The sequence below is a fragment of the Falco cherrug genome, chromosome 4, assembly GCF_023634085.1.
Source record: "Falco cherrug isolate bFalChe1 chromosome 4, bFalChe1.pri, whole genome shotgun sequence".
Lineage (NCBI taxonomy): Eukaryota > Metazoa > Chordata > Aves > Falconiformes > Falconidae > Falco > Falco cherrug.
Window position 1 is genome coordinate 65,656,519 of NC_073700.1, and position 23,278 is coordinate 65,679,796.

Here is a 23,278-nt window from a genome sequence, read left to right on the forward strand (position 1 = left end):
CTGGCAGCTGGCTGTTCTGCTATTATTCTTGTTCATCTGCTCCATCAGATGTGTGCATGTCCTGCATGTAGTCTCCCTCCCACTCTGTCACTGCGCGCTTTTCATCTTTATGTTACACCCGATTTTGCTCTGTGTTCTCCCCAGGATGTTTGAGGTTCCCATCTCAGGAATTCCTGCCAAGTTCTGATCCCAGCATCTGTTCCTGACATTATCCAGATGCTCTAATTTTGGGACCTTTAAAGATGTGACTTTTCTGATGTTGTGTTTCTCTGAGACCCAAGTAACCTGAAGTGCAGATACGATTGTGAAAGTGTTAATCTAATTCTTAAACAATTAGTAAAGCCTTTCTGGAAATGACGCTTTTGACCACAAGAGTTTTTGTCATGGCTGGTATGTACTGAATGTAAATGAATTCATCCTGCCTGGGATAAAGTTACTTTTGTGTAGCTGTGGCTAGATGGAGCTGTCAGAATGCATAAGGCGGTTTGATTTATGTGCAAAGGCTGCACGCGTTAGACTTTCCTGGTATATGCTATTCATTTTACCTACTTATGAGCTTCGGTGTTGATGCTCTTTTACTGTTTTAACCTGGATGATATAATGTTTGGTAATTATTTTGGAAAGTAGAGAAATCATTTGGGATACAACAATTAGGCATAGAGACTGCAATAAGATTTGCTTTCAGTGAGGGGCAAGATTATCTTAAAGCAAGGATGTCTGAAAAAGTAATGAATGCATAAATGTTTCTGATTAAATGCGTATTTTTTCATATTTGTGTGGGCAGAGTTGTTTTAGTAAGTGAATGGTCTCCAGTGAGGCAGGTAATTTAAAACTGATCTTGCACATCAGAAAAGGTGACCCCTAATTAAAAACATAAAACCTATTCTCTTTAGAAGCTATGCTGTCTCTCATTTTCAGTCTGTTCCTTTTAATATTAATTACTAGGATGTTTTAATTATAAACAGATCTTGGAGGTATTATCTGCTTCCTCTGTTTAGTCCTTTTAAATGGTAATCGCTTTTGACAGCATAATTTACCCAGCTACCTGTGTTAGCCTTTTGCAATACATCTGCTTTGTGTGGTACCAAACTACAGGCTGCACCCCAAAAAGGTTATCCAAACGTTCATGCAATTGCAAAGATCGAGTCTGGCAGGAGAAGTACAAAGAAAGAAGAATTACATGAGGACTTAATAACACAGTGAGTCAGAAAAGCTATTTCAAGGTGTCTGGAGTTTCCCAAGAAATTATTCTTATGCTGGAGGTAACCAGACCAAATTCACTTCTGTTTCTGCTAGAAGACATGTGGAGAGGAGTGGAAGGTAAGAGGTGAGAGTGGCGGTAGCCTTGGCACCTACGGAGAGTTTCCATCAAGCAGGATTGTGAAGTGTGTGTAGAAGAACACTTAAAAGAGAGTAAAGGAAAAAAAATAATCTTATTCTCCCCAAACATGTTAAAAGAACCAAACAACCTTAACACCTGCAGTTGTCCTAATTCTCTCCATGGTATCAACCCTGTCCTCCCTAGGTCTTCCGCTCTCTGCCCCCCGCTGTTTGGCCATGCTTGTCCCTTGCCAGGCAAAGCAAAGCAAGCTTCCTCAAGTTGCCCTTCAGCTGTATCTGTGGTTCTGTTTTGGTTGAAATATTTTAAAGCTGGAAATATTTTAAAGCAAAATGCTATTTTTTTTTAAATCATCACAAATCAGCAGAGAATCACCAAATCTCACTCAAATGGACATTAACCTAATGAAATACCCAACTATGCTGTACGTGTGGAAGCAGAGTGAGCACTTGTTTGGTTTGCTTTGATTGTATTTTTCTGTATAATTTACCAAGAGATGAAACTCAGCAACAAAGTCCTCCCAAATACATGGTGATTTTCAAGAACTTGGGATAGCCGAGACTTTCTCAGCTATTGAAAAAGAAAAGCAACTTTTCTTTGTGCTGGGCCCTCAGGGACTTCCATTCTCTATATTTTTAAGGGTGTTTGAAAGGGAATATTGGGTTCTGAAAGATCTTTTTTTTTTTTTTAATATCTTATAGTGAAAATTAAAGGAAACTATAAAGGATTTGGAATACCATTAGCTCTGTGAGCACTACTCAAGAAGAATTTATTTGTTTGTAGGTTTAAAATAAATAATCTTTTGCTGCACAAGTCAGCTTATTTTTTGTGATGTTTCTGAATGGGGCCTTTGGTAATCAGATTCTACACATGCTTTAACCTTGTGCAAAATTTAATGAAAAATAGAGTTACTACTGAATATACTGTTTTGCCAGCTCAACAAAAGATGTTAAGTTCTGCATATTTTTGCATAATAAAGATGAGTGTTGACAGTGTAATGATCCATTTGGCACAGATAAAATCATGAATGATTTTAATAACCTTACAACAATATTTGAATTCGCTACGAAATATAATATAGATACTTCAAACAGAGATAGGCCTGCTGCCCTGGTATGGAGTGCCAGCTACTCAAAACCTTAGGTTTTCTAGGGGAGAAAAGAGGAGGAACAAAGAGGCTAGATCATCCCAGAGTTGATGGGGAGGAGTTAGGGTGTCTACAAGGAGGAAGGGATCTGTTTCAAAGCTTTCAGTGCGCTCCTTGTCTACAGGTTGAAGCTGACAGGTTTTGGCAATGCTTCTTATCTCCTTCTTCAGGTTGGGTGACACTTATATTGTGCTGGAAAATGTATTCATGGATATGGGATGAGTCAAGGTAAAGTGTAAGAATGATAGTGTGTTCCCAAGTTTGGTAGCTTGAAATGATTGTGCATAGAAACTTAATTTCTCTTTTGAGTGACTCTTTTTTTAAAAAATGTTTTTTGGACTCATTTAGGTGATGTAGGTGCATCAGTCCCAGTTTTCACAGTGATTTAGGGAATTAATTTTCAGAATGAATTCTGAAAATAAAGCTGGAGTCTTTGAAGCTTTCACACTAAATTATTTAGGAGTATAATTACATCAAATGTCCCAATTTATGTTCTTGTTGCTTCAGTGCTTCGGTTATAATGCTTGAGTGCTGCATCTCCTACGTAAAGAGAGAGCGCTGTAAGGTGGTAGAGGCTTCTGCACCAAATAGTCAAGAATCATGGACTGATGCAAACTGTCCTGAGTGTGATATCAGAGATCTCCTTTGTTATTCATTCCTGCATTTCACAGAATTAAAAGAACTTGACTTCCGGTGAATCGGTGAATGTGTTTTGAAGATGGATGTGATGATACTCACCAGTTAGTTTCCTTCTGAGGTCCTCCCTCCTTACCCTTCCCTTCTTCCTGTTGCTCCTTTTTTTTTTTTTTTTTTTCTTTTTCCCTGCTGGTGTTTATTTTCATAAGTATTTAGATGTCAGATTTGAAAAGCCACCAGGCAGTTTTTAAAAGTAGAGTTTCAAAAATATCTTTGGCATCTGATTTCTAATGATTTTATGGGGAGAAAATAAGTGAGATGCTTTACTGCAACCTTATCTGTCAAATTACTGTTGAAAATGTGGCTCCAGATCGTTTTGAAAATGGTTTTGGTGTTGGGAGCCTAGGTTTTAGTGAAACTCCCCGGGGTTCAGTTACTATTTTAACTTGGTGTTTTGTGGGAAATAAACACAGGCCCTATCTCCTCCTGGCAGGTTACGGTGCATGGTAGGCAGATATCCATCTGGATGTGGACGCACCAGGCGGTTATTTCTTCAGACAGAGATCACTATAGTCCTCTTGATTGTAGAAAATGTAAAGGTATTAAGGAAGAACTGTAGGATGGCAGTTTTGGGATTCTCTCCCTTTCTAGACTATCAATGTTATCTGTTGGGTGTCTTTTGCTTAAGACCAAAGCTCCTTACCTGGCATAGGTTCACATAATAATTCTGGTGAGTCAAGTCCCCTGTGCCTGGGGGATGCCACAGGAGGGGACAACCTCCATGGATGCCTGGTATGTGTCGCTTGCCATCAGCCTGGTGCAGCTGGACCACTACCTTTTATTCTTCCTTTTGCAAGGATAGGCCTCATTGACTGTAAGTTGGTGCATTGTTTTCACTATTGTTACATTTTAATATAATATAAAATGTTAGTCGCGAGGGAACAACCAGTTGTTTGCATTTAAGATTTTTTTAAAGCCTTATTTAAAGAAGGAGAGGCATGAATTATTGCCTAATGTGCTGATTGTTTTTGTCATTATGCACAAAATGAAGAATATTGTTATTGTTATTTTAAAATGCCAGCGGTAAATGTCTCTCTCTTTGTCATTTTGTAATACTAGATAATGAAGTTAGTTAAAAAACCATCCCTATTTCACTGTTTTTAAGACCTCTGAAAAGTTTCTTGGGGGGGAAAAAAGAAAGTGTTATATGAAAGGCAAAAGGTACACAGAGTTACCTCTTAAACAGACCTTGATGTTGCTTTAAAATAAGCCTAATTTAATAGGTATTGTGTTGCACACCGAAGATAATTTAGGCTAATGTCAAGGACAAGTGTTATCTATTCCTTTGTTGTAGTGAGGTATTGAAATAATGAGTGGAACAGAAGGGAATCAGAAAATGTTTGAAGTTTTTCATCTGTGTCTCTAGATGGGTATTTTTAATCACATTCTCCTGGCTTTTGCATGCAAATTACACCGAACAGCACACACTATATGAAATGAAGAGCTGTATTTTACAAAGTCTATTTTCTTCAAGTTTAATAAGCTTGCAAAGATTGGCCTATGCTTTAACTAACCAGGTACCTTTTTGCATCTCAGCTGAAATTAAAATCTTAGATTTTGAATTCTGGGGTTTTTTGATCCTGTAACAGAGGAATGGAAAGCTTGGTCTTTTTGGGGGTTTCTGAAACAAACCATTTTTTTTGTTAGTACTCAGGGGCTGCAGCTCCCAATGACAGATGAGACAACTGTTAAGATTTAATACATCTTTTCTTTCAGCAATAGATCTTGCTGTGTGACACCAGCCCCTCTAATAACCCTGTGTCTGGATTACTTACTGCATAGTGTCGCTGCTTAACTGCTGAACTCTGTGGCAGAAACAAAATACTGAACTTGAGTGTGGTCCATGCTGTTGACCGGAAGATCTGCTGACCTGCAGAGTCATCCCACACCCACAAGCTCAGCTACATGGAGAATAATCAGGGTATCTTTCTGAGACAGGTCCTCTTAGAAATGGAGGTAGACTTTTATAGTGCACTCTAAAAATGTAAAATTGCTTCCAAAGTAATATTAATATTGTCCTCAGTGTGGTTCGCATATATTCATTTGTGCTGAGGGATCAGAAATGGAGAATTGGCTTGTTCACAGTCAGATGTTTCCCTGCTTCTTCCCAAGCATAGCACTCTCTCTTCTGATACCAGAGGTGCTTTATGCACCTCTTTAAAGCCAGGACAGATATTTTTTTTTTTCCCTATTTCTTTTCAAAATGAGCTAAGAAGATCCCATGGTAAATCACATATTGTGGTAATTTTTCAGAGTGTGTCCTTAGACTTTAAGAAGAGGGCTGTTTTTACAAAGGGCTTTTGGAAGAAATATTTTCCATATAAATTGAGTATTTAAGGAAATAACAGGGTAGCAGTATGTTCTGTATGCTTTCAAAGAAAGAGTTGGTGAAGAAATACCCATTAGAAAAATCCTGTGATAAAAACCCTATGATTGAAAAACTTTCTGATATAGACAGAGATATTTTCCCCAGCTGTTCTCAGAGCCCAAACAAGCATGGAATTAAACATTTTGGTACCTGCTGTGTGGAGGGACTGTAGCAACTGAGGAAAGCGAACTTCTCTTTAAGTGTAATATCTTCATTTTTGCTGAGAAGCATCAAAGGAAAAAAAAAAAGATTGTTTAGAAGGAATGAGGATGTTCTGTATTCTTGCACTCTCATTTTAACAGTAGTTTTGTGTTTAGTTGCAGGCTCTGGAATCTCTTACCCCATAATCTTAAACCACTTTTGCAGTGAGATGCGTCTGCAGCATTTCTGCTTTTTGGATTTTGCATGGCTGTCTCCATCCTTGTCCCCATCCTCCTAGAGACCAGAGTGCAGCGATGGCACTGCCCTTTCTTTTGCCAGGGTTTAGCTTAACAGCTGCAGGTACCAATGCTGATTAATGTGTCAGTTGTTACCTCCACTGAGAGGGCCGGGACCAGTAGCTAAGTCACACTGCTTGTGGAGCCTTCCTTAGCTTCCTCAGCATCGTTGAAGTTAACAGCAGAAATGCAGCGTTCAGGAGCATAAGTTAATGTAATGAACTGGAGCTTCTACCCGTTCCTGGCCTAGGTGGGTATGTCTTACCAAGGAGAAACCCACCTACTGGCATCTACGTCCTTCTCCCCTTGTCTGTCAGTTTCGTGAAATGTAGACTGCTTCTATTTTTCTTTCTGCCAGCAATGCCTTCTGGCCATGTGGTGCAGGGCTGCTGGCTTGTCTGTAGGAGATGACAAGTGCAGATGCTTTCTTTGGCTATGGAAGTTAGCTGGTGATGAAGTCCAAGATCCAGCTCTGGTGTTGGACTTGCTGTGTCCATGCAGTAGGTTTGGCCAGGAGAGCAGGTCAGAAGGACTTCGCAGGATAATCAGTTTGTGCATGTTTTGTACATATCTGTGCCCGTCAGGCCACACACGTGAGCTGGTGGCTCAAGTCTCATTCAGTACGTTACGCAGGAGCAGTATGTCTGCTATCAAGATCTGAGGTCATGAAAAAGCAAACCCAGCCAACCTGACAGGCAGCTCAGTTGGTAGCTACCTCTAATAGCCCTCATAATACTTTTACACTGTTCAGTTATTGTCTTATTTCTTGGTCTGAACCTCAGCCTGGCTTAACCAATAGAGATCAAGCAGAGATCTATACAGACAGAATTTACACAGTTTACTTTCCAGGGTGCCATAGTCATGCTTGCTTTTAGCCTGTTGCTCAGCAATAAGGGAGAAAGGAGAAAAAGTTTTTTAAATTTATGTAATATTAAACTAATGTGTTTTAAATATTTAGAATTTTAAAATATATTTAATAGTCTGGGAACTTACAGGACAGTACATAAAAATGCATTTAATGCCTACTGGGAGAAAATTAGATTGTAATTTAACATTGGTTCTAGAATTTCTCAGATCAAAGTGCTGTAGGAAATGAATAATCAGAAGCAATGTTTTAATAAAAAGCTTGTATATTTACTTTGGAATCTTTTCTTAGATTTAAAGAATCATGAAAGCAGAAAATTTTTAAACTATCTGTAAAATTAAAGTCTCCTTTGAATCGATAGATGAGTTTAGAGTTGCAAATATGATTTAACTTGGTATGTTATGTTGAGCTTTGAAAGTGAAGGGTGTTTACTTAGCAGATACGAGAATGACTTTCAATGAGACCAGCAGTGGTTATTTTCATATATCATGGGGTATTGAGGGGGCAGATTATGTTCAGCAAAGGCAATGCAGAGTCCTGCATATGGACTGGAATAACCCTCCGCTGCAGCATGGGCTTGGGGGCCCACTGCCTGGGTAGGAACAGACCTGGTGGACAACCCCATGAACGTGAGCCAGCAGTGTGCCCCTGTGATAAAGATTACCAGCTCCATTCTGGGTGGTATGAACAAGCCTGTAGCCAGCAGGGTGACAGAAGTGACTACTTCTCTCTGATTCTGGAGTATTTTGGCCTCTTCACTACAAGCAAGACATTACCATGATGGCCCAGCCAGAGGCCACCAGGGTGAGTTAGGGGTCTGGAGAGCATCACAGGGAAAGGGTGGCCTTCAGGGGTGCTGTATGGCTGTGCAGTTGCCCAAAGCACAGCATTCTTGACATAGGTGGTCTCCATCAGGCATGGTGAAGATGGAGCTAATACTTTTCTCTGAGGTGCACAGGAGTAGTGCGAGGGACAACAGACACAAGATGCAACAAAGGAAGTTTCAACCTGATATAGGGGGAAAAAAAAGTATTAAACCCAAGAGTGCTCAAACACTGGTCAAGATTGCCTAGGGAGGCTGCGGAATGTCCGTCCTCAGGGTTATTCAAAACAACTAGATGTCGCACTGAGCAACCTCTACCACTGACCCTCGTTTGAACAGGGATTTGGACTCCAGAGGTCCCTTCCAGTCTAGGTTATTCTGTGATTCTGTATGAGATTACACTTCTGTATAATCCATAGAAGATCTAACACAAAGTGTTAATTTGGTAGTAGAGTATGACCCTTACAATGTCCTCCTTGTTTTTACAAAAGCAATAATTCATTAAAGTTATTACAAGAATATTGGTTGTTTGGCTCTCTTCTAGTCATGTGACTTTGAAAAGTTGTAAAGCAAGTTCTGGCTTCATGACTGAAGTTGATTAATTAGGGCAGGTAAATATTTTCTTCAAATTGTAAAGGTTGTTGTTTGTGTTTGTCTAAAATTGAAAACTGCTTTTGCCCCCTTTTTCCTTTCAAAATGTTGGGTGATCTATAAGTCTTTAGAGGGGACACTTGGGCTGCACATACAGCGCACGATGCCTGTTAGATGCTGCTGGTTTTGCTAATTGATTTTTTTTTTTGTGTCTGTGGGCAGTAGTGCATTATTTGTGAAAATGTCCATTTTTTTCTGTATTTCCTCTTTACCAGTTCATTGAAACAATAGTTACATTTAAATGGGTTTTTAATGAGCCATGTAGAAAAGTGAAGCTCAAGGAATAATAAGAGTTCAGGTCTGCCATGGGGCTATTAAAGTCAGTTCAGTCATCAGAAAGCCTACAAATTGATTTCATATTTATTTTCTTTCATATCTGAATAATAATTGGCTACTACCTTGCTAATTACTTTCTCAAATGTATGTTTTTTTCCTCTTGTACTTATCTGTTCATTCACCAGCAGCTTGTATTTCAGGTTGTTTTGGAGTCTGAGCTGCTATTAGCTGAAACTGGATTTATTGCTGGGCCTTATTAAACAAGTACTCTTATTTCTGCATTGTGACGTGGACTGAGTACTACACAGACTGCTTTGGGGACACATGTTTTTTGTCAACCCTAAAAAATTACTAGAGAAATCTTCTTGTATTCTCTTGCAGTCCAGTCTCCTTCAGTCATGTTCATGGCAGAGGTGTGTGGTCAGTTCTGTGGTTGCCTTGCAGGTTCATGGTACAGGCTTCCTTAAGGCTGGAAAAGTTTTTTGCTGCAGAAAGAATGCCAGTGATTGTGTTTAGATTTTCTGCCAGCATCCTCCACGCCATCTTTCCAGATGCTTGTCTGAAAGTGTATGGCAGCGGTCAGAGAGTGACTGAAATATCTCCCATCAATAGGTCAAGGTGGCTGTCAGAAAGTGTGTGCACACAGAGACCTGTACGTTGGGATGGCAGGACAGAGCTGGGTTTAATTTTCTGGCATCAGGTTTTAAAGGAAATGCTGGCAGTAGCTATTTTAGGTGGAGATAGAGTAACAAGGCTAATTTAGATTTTAGAATTTCATTTGGACCGTCAAAATCTCTCACTTCAAGGACAAAAATATGCTGTGAAAAAGTTAATTAGTTCAGCTATTAATTGTAAGCTGAGAACCAGAATCCTTGCCACTGTGGGCGCTTCACCAGAGGTAGGTGTTGACCTGCTCCATCAACTCAGAGCTGCCTCAGAAGGGCTGTACTCTCTATTCTGTGGGAATCAGAAAAATAATCACTTGTGTGAGAGGCAGTTTCATACACGAATGGCCATCCTTTAGAGATGATGTGCAGCATAAATGCCAGAAGGCCATAGCAGCTGTGAAAGTGAAGACCACATCTGGAAGTTGTTGTATGGGCTGGGAGGGGAAGTACGTGGTTCAGCCAGGGAAAGTGAGACACTTCTGATGGCTCAACAGCTCAACTACTGTGCAATTGGTCACTGGACAGTGGAACAAATTGGGAATGGCCTTGTATGAAATTATCTAGTAAGTGTCCTTCTGGTGAGAAGAAACCAGGTATTTAAAATTACTTATAATCATTAAAAAAGATAAGTGATTTTAGTTTCACTCTTTGTTAAAAGGAGTGGACAAGAAGTGGAGATGAACAGAGGATCACTTGCTGTCTTTCTAGCAGGAAAATAGAGCTGTAATCCTAACTGATGTTAAAATAAGCCTGAAATCATTACTGGTGCCTACACGTGAACCAGTATCAGATTCATCAATAAGTATTTCAGGAGAATTAACAAATTTTGGAGATACTTAAGAATATGCAGAATTCAAGCGATCTTTTTGACAATCTTGCTTGCGATAGTGGGGGATAAAATACAAGTAAAGTTTCCAGCTTTATGAGTTTCTGTGAAGGATTTCTGATTTCATGGATTTGTGCTGGAGAGAGATGACTGGATTGCACCATTTGATAGTGATTAATTGTTTTATATGGTGTTAGTACTTAACGAAAATGTAAACAATTGTTGCTGGTGCGATTAGTTTTTTAATCCAGTTAATTAACATTCAAGTACTTAATCTAGTCTATTAATTAAGACTGCATATGTGTTTACTAGATTTTAATTATGTTAGAATAGATGGAAATTGTAATAATTAATATTGGAATGCAGACTGCTGCTGCTGTGTCAATATTAAATGAAATCATTCTTCTTGCTTTTTATTTTAAGTAAATATCACCTGGTTAGTACGATATGCTCATCCTGGTATCTCTTCCAGAATGATCTAAAGGTTGGAGTATAATTAGTTCCATACAGCATGGTGGTGTGGGAAATCACTATAGAGGGTGGAATGCAGTGACCTGCAGGAATGCCTTCCCCCTGTCCCAAAGCCAAAGGCATCGCAGTAAAACTTTGTTTCGATATCTCAGGCTGTAGAAGAATTTCTTTGTAAGCCGTTTGCTTGATGAACCAAGTATATTTAGCAAAAAGAATTGCATTATGTTGTGCCTCCTTTTTCTGTTTGCTGTAGAGTCTTTATCAGTCAAAAGAGAAGAACATCAAGTTAGTAGCTGGTTTTTCAACTGTACTTCTTTTTTTTTTTTTTTTTTTTTTTCTTTTGGAGGATGATGATAGTGGTAAACAAACAAACAAACCACACAACCTCTTTGAGTGTACTGAAGATCACAAGTATGCTTTTTATCACTGGGATGATTGTTGAGTTTTACTGCTTTTATTTCTTTAAAAAAATAGCTGTTAGTCAAACTGTGAATATTGTTGCTTTTTTAAAAATAATATCTTTTGTTGATAATTCATATCGGATTATGCATATTTCTTGCACTGGAGTTTAAAAAAGTAGGATTATTTTAGTTTATGCATATGGACCTTTCAAAGACTTACTGTAATTACATTGCTGAAATGGAACAATCCTTCCTGTAAGTTATGACCTGAACAAAGCTGCTGTCTTTATATTTGAAAGTGCTACTGAATATTTGAAACTTCACTTTTCTTGAAAAACTAGTGTATACTTACACTGGGGACTAAATTCTTAATCTTGTTCAAACATGATTCTTCTGGTGCCAGCTTACATCGATGAAGGATGTGGATCTGTATTGAAACCTTCCTTCTATTGCTTTTGCCATAATATAATTAGAAATGTAAGCGTGCCAGTCTAAATTAAGCCTGTCATTCATCAAATATGCTTTCGGGAGACAAAGTAGTTTGTTGCTGTTTGATTTTATTTCCCATTTCCAGATTTTTAGTTCAATGATTGACAAATTCAAATAGTGTGTCCTCTTACCCCAGGTGATTAAAACTGCTGTAACCTATTTAACCGTATTTTCATGTCTTTGATGCGTTCAAGTTCAGGACCCATGGAATTGGGATGGATGTAACTTGCTATAACTAGTACTGTTGTTATTTATTATTATTGTTGATATGATGCTTGGTCTTTGGATGTGGAGTTGTCTTTTTTTTTCAAGAAATGGTTTCAAATAAGCCAAATGGCTCAAGTTTTCACTGGATTTAGGTGGAAGGTCTTTTAAAGAGCTAATATTGATCTAGTACTGAACAGCTTAACTATTTTCTTTCTTTGTGCATTGTTATGGTTTATTCTGGCCTTCTACTGATCCCTTCTGCATAAGAATGGATGATATGATGAATTTCTCAGGTCACTGCGAATGATGAGAGCTAAAACTGAAGGTCAGAGAACAGGAGGCAGAGCTCCTGTGCCTCAGGTATTGGAAGTAACCACAGAGTGGTTCTGGAAAGGATTATGCAGTTCCTTGCATTTGAAAACCAGCAGTGTGCACGGTCATGGTAATTTCAGTCATTTACTACTTATTTAAAAAAAAAAAAAAAGTCAGTACGGAAGCAGTCTCCCTACAGTAAAGATGATGATATTTCCAGAAATATAGTAATCTTTGCTTTCTACTCTCTTTGTAAATCTGATATTTAAAGCCTAACAAAATACCATAGGTTTACCGTTGACTTTAAGGCTGATAGAAGCTGGTCTAGTAACCTGTGTTCCATGCTTTGCTAAATTAAAACCATCTCCTTGGCCTTTAAACTTGACTGGCAACTCACTGACAGGCCATTTGTTTCCCTGGTGTAGATCAGCGTTCATTGCTGTGGATTCCTACCACAAAGGATTCTTCATAGGTTCACTGACCTACTTGTGTGGCTTCCTTCTAAGTAGCCGTAAGGTGTCTTTTCAGATGTTTTTTTGTTTTGTTTCTTGTTCCTGCAAAGGTGGTGGTCGAGGTGTGGTTTCTGGGCCTCTAGAGGTACAAAAGTGTATAATGCCTTTCCTCAAAGGAGTTTCCTTGATTAAAATAAACTATGTTGGAGAAATCAGAAATGAGTACTTGGTATTAGAATACAGTGGAAGATGCTTTGACTGTCCTTGTTTCCTGTGAGCTCATGGTCCGCAGAGCGGCATACCAAGCGGCATAATCAAGATCCAACACTGTCTATTCACATTAGATCTTCCAGTCCTGAAGACTTTCTATCTTGTTATGAGGAATGACTGTACCTTTGTAATGCTGTTTTAAAACGAACTTCCTATCGTGTGTTCCTAACACTAATTAGATTTGGAGAAGACTAACATGGCTTGTGTTTCTTCACATGCTGTATGCAAAAATGTTACAACGTGGCATGCTTTCTAACGGAACTGAAGCCTTTTGAAGGTTTGATGCTGTCAAAACAATGAATACCTGCAAAAATACATAAGATCAAAAGCTAAGCTTGAAATAAGAAACATTCATTTTTAGATATTCTGATGTCGTAAGTTGTAAACTGTCTGGAATAGGCAAAAAGCTGGAAGCACCTTAAAGTAAAACATACATATATAGAGATGTATATGCACATACCTTTTTACATATATACACAATATATATAAAATACTTGCAGCAGCATGCATTGAGTAATATGTTTCAGTCAACCTCAAAGGAACAGAATATAATTTGAGGATTTATCTTGATACTTGCCATGCACAGGAGAAAAAGATTGGATGTTTCATGCCCAGGGTTCTTAAATGCATTCATTGTGTTTTGTTATAATACTTTAGCCTTCTTCACTTGTGGATTAATTTATTTTCAGTTGCTGGGGATTGGTAATTAGCTTGTTATAAAACAGTAAAATTGTTATGGGTAAAGTGTGCTTCTTTTGAGACATATCCTTCAATTTTTGTAAGTGTTGGTATTTTGCAATGTGTAAGAAAATTTTCTGATACTCTTGAGCTACTGACATTTTAGGTGTTGTCACTTTTGTGTGTAGATTTCTCAAGCATAAATCAATGAATTGTATGTTACAAGTATGTTCTAGCTACCCACAGCTGCAGCCCGTTTTTCTTCCTTCTGCACCCTACCTTTCAAATAGTATTGGAGAGAGCGTGGACTTCTTATCCATTACCAATTCATTCTTTCTATTCTGTGCATGCCAGAACTGAAATTTGCATTAGGTACAGAATTATTGGCAGAAGTGAGCTACTCTCTGCGATTTCAAAACTACTCATTAGAAAAAGTGAATGCCTGAAAGTACTTTCAAAATCTGAATTCCCAAGTGGTTTCCACCTGGGCTTACAGTTGCAGTTTTAAATTTTTTTTATTGATGCTTGTGTAAGTTAGATTAGAGTAAAGGGACTAACAGTAAACTCTATAGGATGAAATGATGTCAAATTCACTTTAAAAAACAAACAAACAACAACAACTACAACAGAAAAAAGAAAGGAGAAAACTACCTCTGTGATTCCTTTGGTTATACAAACTTCAAGTGTTGTTCTAACAAAATAAACAATTTGCAGAGATCAGAGTAGGTTTAAGTTGATTTGTTCTATTTACCAACTTGGACAGAAGAATGTAATACTTTCTTGGAAATGTCTTTCAAATATTACATTACAGATTAATTCATAGGCTGCAGACTGCTGTTACCCATAAAACTTTTTTACCCATCTTGAAAATTAAGTTCTAAAATTAAATGTGTGTAAGAGCAGGCCTTTTCTCTTTCAGTAGGTCACCAAAGATAAATTGGGATAAAATATTTGTTTAAAATAAAAGCATTCATTTACAGTGGGGAAAAATATCTCAGATTTTCAAAAAACCACTGTGATATTTTTCCTATTTCCCTTGCAATGGTGAAGGTAGATTTAATAAATCTTGATTAAATTAGTAACTTGGCTAAGTTTTAAGTTTTTCTTGAGTTCTTAAGCTTGTATTTAAGAAGATGATTCCAAACAAATACAGAAGTATCTGTAAATTTATGAAAGAAATTTTGCAAGAGAAGCTCACAATTTAAATCATATTAATAGATAATAGCTTTATAGGTGGTAGATTAATAGATAATAACTTGTAGTGATTAAAATTTTTGGGTGGCTTTGTATTTTGTCTGTAGCTTTCAATATGTATTAGCATCATTTCTTATGGTACATTTTTATGCTATAAAAATGTGGTTTTGCTGATGACTTGATTTTGTAGTAATGATGCATATAAAGGTGTCAAAACATGGGTGATTAATTCCAATGCACAGGCATCAATCAGCACTAAGATAGTTTTCTGCATTTCTGGGTAAGATGAAGTGGTTTGCTGGGAAAGGTGTGACCCTTCCTTTCCTGACTTGGTGCCGTTCATGCTGCAGTTCTGCAGCTTGCAGTGATGGGTTTTGTGCCCCATCAAAGCTGTTGACCCTTGGTACTATCCAATTAATAGCTGCCTTTCCTTGGGCTGATGATGTTGTGATCTAGGCATTGATCTGAGCCTCTGCTGATAGATGTTTCTCGCTCTTTGATGGGAAGAAATGATGAAATGCTGATATACAATGGCACTTTGACGGTGGTGAAAGTTTTTTTTTTTTTTAACAGTACATTAAATTGTCATTTGCAGCTTGTAGCTGTATTTGATGAGCAAGATCCGCACCATGGAGGTGATGGCACCAGCGCCAGCTCAACAGGCACGCAAAGCCCGGAGATTTTTGGCAGTGAGCTTGGCTCCAATGCGGCATCGGCCTTTCAGCCTTACCAAGCAACAAGTGAAATTGAGGTCACCCCTTCAGTCCTTCGTGCAAGTAAGTAAATGTTCTCAGTATCTTGATGTGTTTCATCTTAACTTATTGAGGATGCCAAGTGCTGTTACCCGTTCATGCTGCTGGGAAAATGATTCATTATCTGTCCTTATCGAAAGCTGATCAGAATTGATTAACTGCATAAATGCTTGTTGCATGCAAGTAAAAACCTTTCTGTTTTAATAAATTATTTATAAACTGCCTTTAGAAGCAATAAACTCCTTCTGTGCTGCCAGTTTTAAATTGTCCTCACACTGAAAAAAATCACAGCAGAATTTGCAAATGCAGTTGCTGCATGGTATAATTTTCAGTTTGCCAGTTTTATTCCATTTAATAAAGGAAAAGGTAAAAAGAAACTAAAGATAGGAGCACTTTCTACTGAACATGTCAATGTTGCTAGGTTATGATTGTCACCTTTCCATAAAAACACCTGCTGATATGTGCATTTACTGTGTTGCAAAAATACACTTCTTTAAAAAAAAAACACCAAAAAAAAGAGCATCCCTTTTGTTTATTTCAACATGGGGAACATTCATTGCAAAACCATGAAGCAGGAATTATATATATGACATTTCTTGCTCAGACAGTATCTTTGAATGTTTCAGCTTATTAAGAAGAAAAAACATGCATCAAAATTTACATTGTAGTTTTCGTTGTCGTTAAAGGTACCATGCAAACAAGACTATGTTGGATAAAGCATTGTACCTCTTACGTGTAGTGTCTATCATTTTGCTACTGAACTTTTGAAGTGAATACTCCACTCCAGAAAATTTGCAGCAGAAGTTAGTGTCAGTCAGTCCTTTGATATTCTGTAGATAAAGTGTTTTAAACAACTATTCGTAATTCCAGAGAGATTACTTATCTGTAGGTGTTCTTTTAATGGATAAAATCCATGTTTAAGTAATCAGGTAGAGCACAAATGGGAAAGTTACCACTGTATTAAGTTTGAGGGTTTTTTTTGCTGGAATGTTTTCTGTAAAATTAAGGGAACAACGTTTAACAGTGAGCTTACATAGACCTGAATGTATATCTTTTCAAGCTATAACTATGCTTCATTGCAACACAGAATTAAATTAGGGAAAGGATTAATGGCAGAATAAAGAAGTCTCCTGGAATTTCAGGACCCTTCCATTTTGCTATCCCTAGGGTACGTGACTGCTAAATACATGTCATTTCCATGCATAAGCCAAAAAGATGTCCTTCTGGGTTCTCAGCTTAGTGGGGGTTAAAGGAGGCAAGTACATACACGTTTTCTCCTTAGTATGATTATCTGGTATATTAGAGAATACATTGGTGTTAGTCCATTTAATTCATATAACACAGATAAAATTCAAAGTACATTGGACAGCTCACTTATCTTCGTTGTCGTTCTAGAAGATACATGGAATAGTAAGCTCACTGACTGCTAAAATGACCAAAAAGTGCTTTGAGACCCTACAATACAAAGGTCTGTACAAATGCAGGCAACTTCTTAAATTGTTGGTAAAAATTATAGCTCTTTTGACTCTTTTTATAAAAAGCATGCAAAAGTAAAATGGGTGAAACAATTTGTCATAAATATGTTTTCACAAATTAGAGATACCAGAGATGTTATCTAGCTAATTCCTTTTTTTTAAAATATTGTCATTTAGGTATGTTTTGTTTTTAAATGTTCCAAACCACAGGCTTAGAATCCCAGTCCAGTAATATTGCCCTCTATTAAACATACCTATTTCAAGAATTTCATTTAAATATACATTGAAAATGGAAATAATATCCCTATTGTATTTCCTTTATAACTTGTGAAGTGAAGCATAGCATACAAATGGTATTCTCAGTATTTCAAATAATTATCTTCTTACTGTGTAAGTTCTATTCAGCAAATAAAACCCATCCAGTTTTGTGGTAGATGCAGATCCTGATTATTACATGTTGACAAGGTCATATATCTATTAATTGGATTGGTGATGGGATACAAAATTGCTGTAATTATTGTAATTTTCTAGCTAATTGTAGGGTTGGCGGTGAATATTTTACATCTAACAAATGAAAAACAGTATTCCATCTGAAATTGGTTTATAGCATTTTAGACATTTTGTTTTACATCTCTGGTGCTTTTTGCTCACAAGCTGGGCTCTGTTGCTCAGCAGCTCGCTCACAGAAGCGTAGCTTTGTGCCATTCTGCTACCGTTCACCTGCACCCGAGGGGTACGGGGCGGTCTCCGTTCGGAGGTGGCATCTCAGCGCATTAGGCTGGGGCTTAAGGGCCTGCTGAGATTTTCCTCTCTTTGTTCTGGTTGCCATGCTACCCCTTTTGTTTGTTTATAGATCACACCATCGCTCCTCTCCCAGCAAGGGAAAGGTTAGCTAGATCAGGTCCAGCTGGAAAAGTAATATTCATCTGGAGTCCTTCTTTTCCCATGCACAAACACAGGCTGTACTTTGCACATGGGGGGCTGTATCAAATTGAATCTTCCCATCTAAATGTGGAAACGAAAACGTGGCTGGCCAGTACCCCCTGTGTTGTTTTCCAATGTGAAAACACAATTCATCAATACAAATGGTTGATTTATTTATGTTCTTATCTAGCTCTTTCTCTTCTACTGCTTTTCTGTTACCCAAGTTAAACTTCCTCTTGTTCTATTTCATCAGTTGAGCTGTGGTTTTTTTCGAAGCATACAGTACACAAGGCGTTTTTTTTGTGTGTGCCTGCGTGCTTTCTGAGAAGAGCTTGGAAGCTCACTGCAGAAGATTGTTAAAGCAGACTGATGTTTATTCCCTGCTGAAATATAAACTGGAGGCGCAGGTGAAAATTGCCAAACCTAATGAGCAATTTGGCAGATAAGACAGGATGTCAGGCAGTGACAGTTCATCAGCGGGTGCACTGCCTGTGAACCAAGTTGTTTGTTTCACAGTACTGCATTTAAATATTGTAAATAAAATCCCTTTCCAGCTACATGAGATATTGTGAAAAGGGTCATCTCTTTGTTTAGTTTTCCTTTTAAGTTATTTAGCTCTGTTAAATATCCAAGGGGGTGGTCTTAGTTCTTGGTCTTGGGTGTGATAATATGTTACAAATATCTCTCAGTGTTTCAGCAGTTACAGTTAAAAAGTATTTTTAATATATAACATTATTTGGAAAATATATTAAGAGAGGTTTAAAGGACTGATTTTTTTGTTGCTGTTGTTGTTGGTGTTTGGTTTTTTTTTTTGTTGGTTTGATTTTGCTTTTTTCTGGCCCAAAGTAGGCATGAGTAAGGGAGTTGGAAGATCTTTCTTTCTTTCTTCAGCTGTTTAATGGGAGGGTATCAGGAAGATGAAGCCAGACCCTTCTCACCTGGGCACACTATTGCTGGAAGCAACGAAAACGAGTTGCAGCAAGGAAAATGCCAGTTAGATGTTAGGAAATTATTTTTCATCTCAAGAGCAAAACAGGCTATTCAGAGAAGATGTGGCATCTCCATCCTTGGACATGGACAGAACTTGACTGGGCAACCTGATCTAGCTGGTACTGTTTTGTGCGGAGGGCTTGGACAAAGGACCTCCAGGGATCTCGTCCAGCCTCTGAAGTTACCATGTAATTATGTGACTCCAAATAATGAATACAATTAAAGTGTTTGCTTCTTGAAGCTGTTATTTGTAAAAGCAGATGATGTTCATAGTGAAGGAGTTAGCAGACAGTTGTGCGAGCATATTGTGCACGTACAGCTTCCCAGTGTGGTTTAGTATTGTACTAGTTTGTGCCAATGTGAGCGGGCTGTGCCTTTTACAAGACTGCTGCTTTTGTTTTCTGCATGTTTTTGGTAGGTGCATCGGTTCCTTAAAAACGAGATATGCTTAAGTATAAGGTTCTCTTGAAGGCTTGGGGGTAAGCATCTCCCTGAAATGCTGGCCAGAGGAGTCTAAGAAATTACTAAGAGCTGGTTGGCAATGGTGTACTCTGGTGATGTATTTGCTTAAGTGATCTGTATCATATATTTTAGTAGGACTGTCAGCATTAGTTTAATAATCTGCTCACGGAAGCACACTACGAGGGGCGAGGGGGAGAGGAAGGTCTAGATGAGAATATTCTGAAGTGAGTGCACAGCTTGTTGTGAAGTTGTACTAAAAGTGGAGAGGAGCAAAGAACTTGCTGCAGGTTCACATCGTGGTTTACCCAGCAGCACAGATGTTGCTCTGAGGTTCCCTGTGTGCATGCGTGTTGTTACCCTGCAATAAGCACAAGTTTATTCCTCACAGGTAGGGAGCATGCGTGCAGACTTTCACTGGGAATTGACTGATCTGTTAAACTTGATGACCTTGCTTGCCCTTGAGTTTGTGGTGCGCTCTGCTTTTTGTGTAGTTTTTAGTGGTTCACTGGCAAATTAGTAGGGCATATAGTCCCTGAGGGCTCTCAGGTTAAGGGCTATTCAGTATTTTAATAAATCTGAACCGGAATATAGATTATTATTGCATAAAAAAAACATAAGACGGAGTTTAAAGCACTTTGGATATCAAGTTTTCAGTTCAGCATTCATTTCATACATTTATAAACTCTTTTGAAATCAGTGAGATGTGCACAGTCACTGCATCTAGAAAGAAAAATGTAATTTGCAAGGCAATACTAGTGAACAGCTAAGTACACAGTATGGCAAGAAGGATCTGGGCATTGTAGTGTATTATTATAGTGCATCTGGGCATTATGCTCTGCCATCGAAGGATCAAAGGCAAATGCTTTTGTGGGCTCACTGAAGTAGTTATGAGCAGGAAGGATTAAGCTGGAGTGACCAGCTGTGGTGCCGGACTTGTTGAAATTGTAAACAAGCTGGAGAGAGCTGGAAGAGAGCAACAAGAGTAAGATGCTTTGGAGACTAAGACGGAGCATCGGAAGGACTGGTTTGTTTAGGTAAGAAAAGATAAAAACTGATAGGCTCCAAGTCTTCAAAAGTATTGGTTTTTTCTCATTCTTGATGTCTGCTAAGAGAAGGGCGATTGGCATTTCCTGGGAAAAAAACCCATTTTTTGTAACCTTGTAGGCCAGAAAAATGTTTTTATACCTCATGTAACAAGTCAGTCTTTGTGGGAATGGTTCAGAAGTTTGTTCCTCTGAGTGCTGTCCTGCGCTATGCTGGAAGGCAGGACAGCCAGCTGGTTGTGGCTGGTCTGTCCTGTTCCTCGCTAAGCCATCAGGTTGTTTGGTAACCACAGGTGAGCCATTTCTTGAGTCCATTGTAAATATGTATGTGTCTTTTCTTAGTATCTCAGAATTTGAGTGTTCAAAAAATTCAGTACTGAGCAAACCAGTTAAAGGTGTGAGTGCATAAATAAGTGTGTGAACGTGAAGTACTTTAAAATTGCTGTTTTAAATATGGCACTTCACTGACTTGATACAAGTATTTATCTAGAGTCCCAAATGCATATTCTGAGAATTAATTTGTTAATATTTCTCAGTGCCTTTGTTTAAAGATTTTGAGCACTGCATGTTGGCAAAGGACTGCAGAGGTGAGTTCATATTTGTTCTGGTTTCAAAAATAACTGTTTCAGCACTCGTTCCCACATATGGCCTTTAGACACTTTTTCATTCTTGTTTGTATCTCTTTGACTCCTTATTCAGCTGTGATTCAGCTTTATATATGGAAATAAAGCAATGTTCAAATGTCAAAGAACTAAGGAAGCAAAAGATTAGAAGAGAAGGATGAATTCATCAAAAAACAGATGTTTGGAGCTTTATCAGATGGAGTTACCTCTAGGGTTAAATAGCTGCTTACAAAATGCAGAGAAAGGCATCCACATATTATAATGAAGGATTGTGGCTTTACAGGCAATGCTTGCTAAAGTCAAGGGGATGTTTTCCACTAGCTCAACCAAGCTTTGCATCAGGTCAGCTTTCCACGGTGAGACTCCTCAGTCAGGAACTTTCATCAGTGACCAGCCAGTGTTCAGGTGCTCGTCATTCAAGTGCAGTTCCAGGAATGAATTCCAAAAGATTTCCTAACCATCATGCCCACTTCCTTGCCAGGTTCTCAGATGTTTCCTTTACCATGTTGGATAATGCGAAAAGAGCCTTGAACTGAGGCTTGCACCAAGCTCTTGGCAGCTGAATAAGGAAGGTTTACTCATGCATTGGAGTTTGAGGAGAAGATTTAGCAAAGTCTGTTTCCTCACCTTCTGGTGCTCTTGCCATTCAGGAATTCTTACTGCATTTATCCCTTTAGCTCTATCAAGGATGTGATTGTTTTAAACCCAGAGTCATTGAATCAAAATATCAGTACCAGGTTCTGCTTTCTTCCATGAGGCTAATTTTGTTCTTTCTACAGCACGGTTCTGACTTGAGTGATCTCCAATTGGTGTTTTCTCCAAGCACAGTGCTCTGCTGTTAATTTGGGATTGTTGAGCAGTTTAAAAACCATGCGGTTTTGATGAGGCCGTGACACATTTGTAAAAACAAGTGGCTTTTAAACTGCTTAAGTTTCTAAATTAACCTTTAATATCTTCAATCTTCTCAGTATACCATCAAGCAAAATACTGTAGGTTCTAGTAGGATCAAAAAAATCCCTGAAACCAATAAAGTAAGGAATTTTAGAACTTACTGGATTCTCTAGAGGAAACTGAAGTCATCATGGGCATTTCAAGATGTCATTCCATATGGTGAGGGCTTCTATCTTTGAGTACTGATAATGGACAGTAATAAAAATATGGTATGGTATCTGATACCTGGTGGCATTTGGTACCATAGGTACAGAACATAGTACAAGAGAGATAACGAGGAAGGGTTATGAAGATGTGAAGTAATTGAATTTGAATAGTTTAAGAAGTCAGGTTTAGATATTAGTCTAAATTTGACATCTTAAATAGATTTAATGATCACTTGAACAAGAAGCTATTATGAAAATCACAGCTGTACTCTGAGAATGTTTCAATGTGCATGTGTGGTGGTGGTGCTGGGTTTTATTTTCCCCTTCTTTAAATGAAAGATAACTTTTTCATTAAGGGAACTGTATTTTTATGTATACAAAAATGTTATGTTATCTTATCCAATCAAACATTATAGTGTAGCTGCTCAAGTCCATTGTATTGGGGTGTCATGGGTTTTAATCCTGTTGTGATAAAGCTATTTTTTAATTTTTATTTTATACATCACACATGTATCAGTAACTGTAGTAACTCTATTGATAATTTCTTGATTACCTCTCTATTTCTTGTCGTTGTAAGCAAACAAGAAGGAGCACAGTGAAGGCAAAGGAACATTTCTGAAATAGCAAGAAATGCTCGTTCACGCTACAGACAACCACCCTGTGAAATTTTTTACTTTATGGAGGCATGTGTACACATTACACTTTTTTTTTAATCCATCAGCTTCTAAGAACCTCGTTCAGTATTTATAGGTGCTTATTCTGAAATGTGATAAAACAGTATGCTTCAAGGCATCCTTGATTTCCAGAACCACCAGTCCGTGAGAGTAACTGGTATCCTGGTCGTGTTTTGCTTTGCTTTGAGGCAACAGCATTGGTCTCTAGTGGGGTGGACTAGTGACATAAACTGCTTGCAGACAATTTGCCAACAGGAGAGGATGCAGAGTTTATCAAAGGTACTTAAATATTCACTTGGTCCTAAGTGGGATGATCTTATGGGAAGGGTGTTGTAGAGCCAGTGAAGAGTGTTCTGATGCTGGGAACTCCGTGCTGTGCTGCCTGCAGTATTATCCTGTGTTCGATGCACTTGCCCCCAGCCCAGACAAGTATATGGATGTTTTTGACCACAAGCCCAAGGCTGTAAGGTATTATACTTCAAGTATATACCCTTTAGGCTAAACTTGTACTTCAGGGAGAGCATTGTTGCTTGCTTTTCTTCTTAATTCACAAGGGATCTTCTTGCTCCCTTATTTATTGCATTTGCAGTATGTGAACTCACATACCCTTTTCTTCAGATGGGAATGCATTCTGCAGATAGACCATCTCTGTTGGTGATTATGGGGAA

General features: G+C 38.2%; 1 protein-coding gene across 19 annotated transcripts in view; it reads left to right on the forward strand.

The window, feature by feature from the left end:
* The window catches only part of PARD3 (par-3 family cell polarity regulator), a 458,069-nt gene that overhangs the window by 138,783 nt on the left and 296,008 nt on the right, over positions 1–23,278 (forward strand). For all 19 annotated transcript variants that reach the window (XM_055707494.1, XM_055707505.1, XM_055707486.1 and 16 more), the window contains exon 3: positions 15,166–15,346. In XM_055707494.1, the coding sequence (XP_055563469.1) occupies positions 15,166–15,346 (181 nt within the window). The remainder of the gene's footprint in view (positions 1–15,165; positions 15,347–23,278) is intronic.